A 4,034-nucleotide genomic window follows, 5' to 3' on the forward strand; every position below is an offset into this window, starting at 1 on the left:
AATTTATTTATAGATATTATTTTAATATTATAGAATTTTATAATACCGCAATGATTTTGAACTTTTAAACTCGTGTGTAGTCACGATCAGACTTATGCATATAGAAAGTTTTGTGTGGGCCAACATGCGTGGGTAGATTGGCCTTCAGAGTCCTTCGCTGGAAAAGACCAGGATCGTCAGGCGCGTGGGCTTCCGGTGGGAAGACTAGATAAAAAATATCTACTATTACACATGTATGTATAGTGATTTAAAAAAAAAAATATATATATATCTTTTCCTCTTATAATACAAATTAGACATATTGAGTTTTCTGTTTATTAATTAAAGTTTACATGATATAGAAATGCTCGTGAAATCAGCTTTTATACTACGGGCGCTATTCTATACACAGCAACCAATAGCTGTAGGTTTGTCGACTTCGAGAAGATGGAATATATATTAAACCAACATAGTATACAATATTGTAATTTCTTGTTTATGCATAGGAATTGAAATACAAAACATATGTGTTTAACATTACATTTTGTGTTTCAATAATCTATTGCTATGCTTTAACAGGTTTATTCTTGTTTAGTTGTTTCCTCTGCTCTTTTCGTTTCTCTTTTTCAGTAGTATCATGAATACGTCTCTTCTTTCGCAAGAGCCATATTTCTTTAGCTCTTTCCTCTCGACCTTTCATCATGCTCTTATACAATTTGCGGTGCTTCTTTTTAATCATCTTTTCTCTAAGACGATATTCCTGCTTTTCTCGTTTATCCTTTTCCCATGGATCTTCTTTTGTGATATTACCAATTTGCACCTTCATTTTCTTCTTCTGTAAATTTGATAAATTATTGATAACAAGAATTTATTTTCTCTATATTACCTCATATTAGGTAGATATAATTATGAAAAATTATAATTATGAAAAAATTATAACAAAACCTTTTCCAATTGGGTTTGTTTCTTCTTTTTATTTTTTTCTTCATCCTCAGCAATCTGTACATTATCATCGTCATCTTCCTCTTCTTCAACCGCTGCATCACTTCCTGAACTTAGATCATCCTGCACTTCAATTTCCTCTTCTTCATTCTCATTCTTGTCGTCATTTTCTGCTTCTTCGTCTGAATCTGCTTCCACTGGAAGAAATACAAATTAGATTTAATAATAATTTTTGCATTTGCATATATATACTTAAAATTGAAATCTTACAATTGTCTAGTTTATAATCAGGATCCATAAGAGCGCGTTCTTCTGGAGGAATATAAGTTTGATCTTGTCGATTTTCTGTAAATGGTGAGAGATGAGGAGGAAGTACAGCACCCATTAAATATTTTTCCACAGGTAATAGCTCTCCCGCGTTTACACTATCGAAAATCCATTGGGGTTGTATGTAATATCTAAAAGAAAAAAATTGTATTAATAACTCAAGAAAAAAATAAATAAGTTATGTGCATTAAAAAAGCAGATATGATAAATAATATAAGATTTAATATAAAATACAATATAAATATAATATAGTACCTTGATACATATTGTTTTTTCATACTCGGTCTATCTACGATCTGATGAGTTATTGTTTCGTCATTCTCATCAAAAGTTGCTCCAACAAAAAGTAATTTATCCCAAGAAACTTCCCCACCAAAGCAACGCAAGATAAATACTAATGGTTCTCTGGGTACTTCTCTATTAATAAAGATTTTTATACCCTTGAACAAATTTTTCAGTTTCTTTATTTTCTCAGCTTCTACCCTAGCAGCTTCTATCTTGGCAGCATCGGTCTCCTAAAAAGCATGATCAATACTTCTTTGTTTTATGTGTATATGTCTGATATATAAAATGTAAAAAAATTAGCATTAAATTAAACCTACATTTGAGAATTGATCTATTTCAATTTCATCATCTTCAACGGCTGATATTGAAGGATCTAAGCTGACCAATGATACATTCAATGCACTTATTCTTTCTGATACATACGCTTCTTCATCGACGAGTGCTTTCTCGGTATTTCCTGTATAATAAAATGTTAATATTTTAATTTTTAAACTAAAGTAAGATCAAAAGATTCCTGTTTTATTTAAAAAAATATTAATAAGCAATCTTGCTTACCAGTATTTGTTAATTTTGGGGGATAATGTAAATTTAAAGTATGATACAGTCTGTAATTCACGAAACCAAGCATTACAATATAAAATTCTACAAATGTAGACATGATTTTAAAATCAACTTCATTCTTTGCTTGAGGTTCGAAACAAAAGTGATGTGGTACTATCCATGTTATCGTTTGACCTTTTATTTCTGCTTGATAATAATATCCTTTGATTGATATAAACACTTTACGCAATGCTTTAGCATAAATAACAGCATGGAGGAATTCAATTGTTAATCTTCTGCATAATAATGACTGATCTCTCGGTATATGAGACAATGATGGAAATGTGCTGAATAAAAAGCAGAGAGTTAAACAGTCATCTAAATCACGCAAAGCATCTTTGAATGTTGGATAACGTTCTTTAACTATATGATCCAATTTTAATGTAGGATGATTACTCAAATATCTCTTTACTTTGGCAAAATCTTTCATTGCTTTTGCTCGTCCAATTCTTCTGTTGAATATCTGAAAATATACACTTATAAAGTATAATACTAAAACATTTGATGTAAATATTTAATCCCAATAAAGTGTTATACTTTGTAATCTCGTAGCTTCCATATGATCGGTTCGTGCATCAAAAATTGAATATCTTTCTTATGATATAAAGTTTTAATCCCAGGTTCACCCTTTTGTGCTCTTTTACGATTGCGTGGTTCTCTTGGATATATGCCCTTCAATATGCATAACTTACGGAAATCATTTAGTGTTAATTGTAATTTCCTGAGAGCAGTTCTCCTTGTCATAAACTGCGCCCCTTCACCACTTTGATACTATACATTTAAAAAAATATCAATTTTAATCCACAGAATAATGCTAAATTGATTAATTTTTCATAAAGGAGTCAATCTTATGTTAATAACCTTTCGTTTATCTATATAATTAAATATATTACATTAAGATCGACTTACCTTCTTTTTACCTATCACAACCATTGTGATATATAGATGACTTCTTCTTCTTCTTCAGATGAATGGCTTTGGGCCCGATTGTACTGGCCCACTCGGCCAAATATATATATAGATGAGAAGAATTCTCTCTGATAAAATAAATATGTGAACACGTGCACAAGTGACGAGCCAAGACCAAAAAGATTAAAAGTAGAGATAGAAGAGAGAGGCCACGCCGCCGTTTTTCGTGAGACCGTTTTCCTACCTGGTACAGTGGCGCTAACTGGACCCATTTTAAAGCCGGCGGAACTACATGGCCAGATCTACTTTTTGATGCCATGGTAAAACGACCGGTTGATGCATGTCCATGCTAAACACATTGTGGATCAAAAATGCGGAGAAATATTACGAATTTATTAATGTTTTATTAGCTGCGGGGGTGATGTTTTGTCATTCTAGTATATACTACAGCGATAATACATTATAATTGAAATATTTTTATAATATGTGCATGTAAAATGAAATAAATTTTCTTAAAAATTTTCTTATTAATTTTTTCCTAATTTTTAAATATAACGCGTAGAAAATATTTACAATAAATTTCTTTCACTTTTTTTTATTCTTGAAAAGTATTAAGTATTTTAAACATTATCAAATCATGCTTTTAATTGATATAACTTCTTATTATTAATTTTTTTTTATAATAATAGTCCTACTCGCGTGTCCTACTCGCGTGTCCTAATCGCGCACCCTAATCGTACCTTATGTACCTCTCGCTACGCATTTTGGCCAGTATTGGCCGCCTATTTTGCGTAGCCTATATCCATTTTTCGGGCCAGTTGGACCTACCTTTCGTTGCTCCTGGCCATTTTCTGAATCGATCTCTCTAACCAAAGATCGAAAAGGGAGATACACACTCCTTTTATCGCCGGCTATTTATTATCACCGGCGAATAGTGAAGCGAGGGGGGGATTTAAGGCGGGAGGAGGCACGAACCAAGCATCCATCTCTTC

The 4,034-nt window shown here is 32.0% G+C and overlaps 1 protein-coding gene across 1 annotated transcript; it reads right to left on the minus strand.

The window, feature by feature from the left end:
* Positions 1-297: 297 nt before the first annotated feature.
* On the minus strand, positions 298-3,237 carry LOC115238455 (pescadillo homolog). The gene is made up of 8 exons (XM_029812303.1): positions 3,043-3,237; positions 2,671-2,904; positions 2,089-2,596; positions 1,851-1,990; positions 1,504-1,763; positions 1,192-1,379; positions 925-1,118; positions 298-814 (listed from the first exon to the last, which is right to left on the minus strand). Exons 1-8 carry the CDS (start codon positions 3,064-3,066, stop codon positions 545-547), a joined length of 1,818 nt encoding a protein of 605 aa, XP_029668163.1. The 5' UTR covers positions 3,067-3,237; the 3' UTR covers positions 298-544.
* Positions 3,238-4,034: the final 797 nt, after the last annotated feature.

The sequence above is a fragment of the Formica exsecta genome, unplaced genomic scaffold (assembly GCF_003651465.1).
Source record: "Formica exsecta isolate Colony F162 unplaced genomic scaffold, ASM365146v1 scaffold34, whole genome shotgun sequence".
Lineage (NCBI taxonomy): Eukaryota > Metazoa > Arthropoda > Insecta > Hymenoptera > Formicidae > Formica > Formica exsecta.

Coding starts and splice junctions, on each gene's coding strand:
- LOC115238455 (XM_029812303.1), bottom strand. CDS start 3,066: ATGGTTGTGATAGGTAAAAAGAAG. Junction 2,905..3,042: donor TTGTGATAGGTAAAAAGAAG/GTAAGTCGATCT, acceptor TTAAATGTATAG/TATCAAAGTGGTGAAGGGGC. Junction 1,764..1,850: donor AAATAGATCAATTCTCAAAT/GTAGGTTTAATT, acceptor CATGCTTTTTAG/GAGACCGATGCTGCCAAGAT.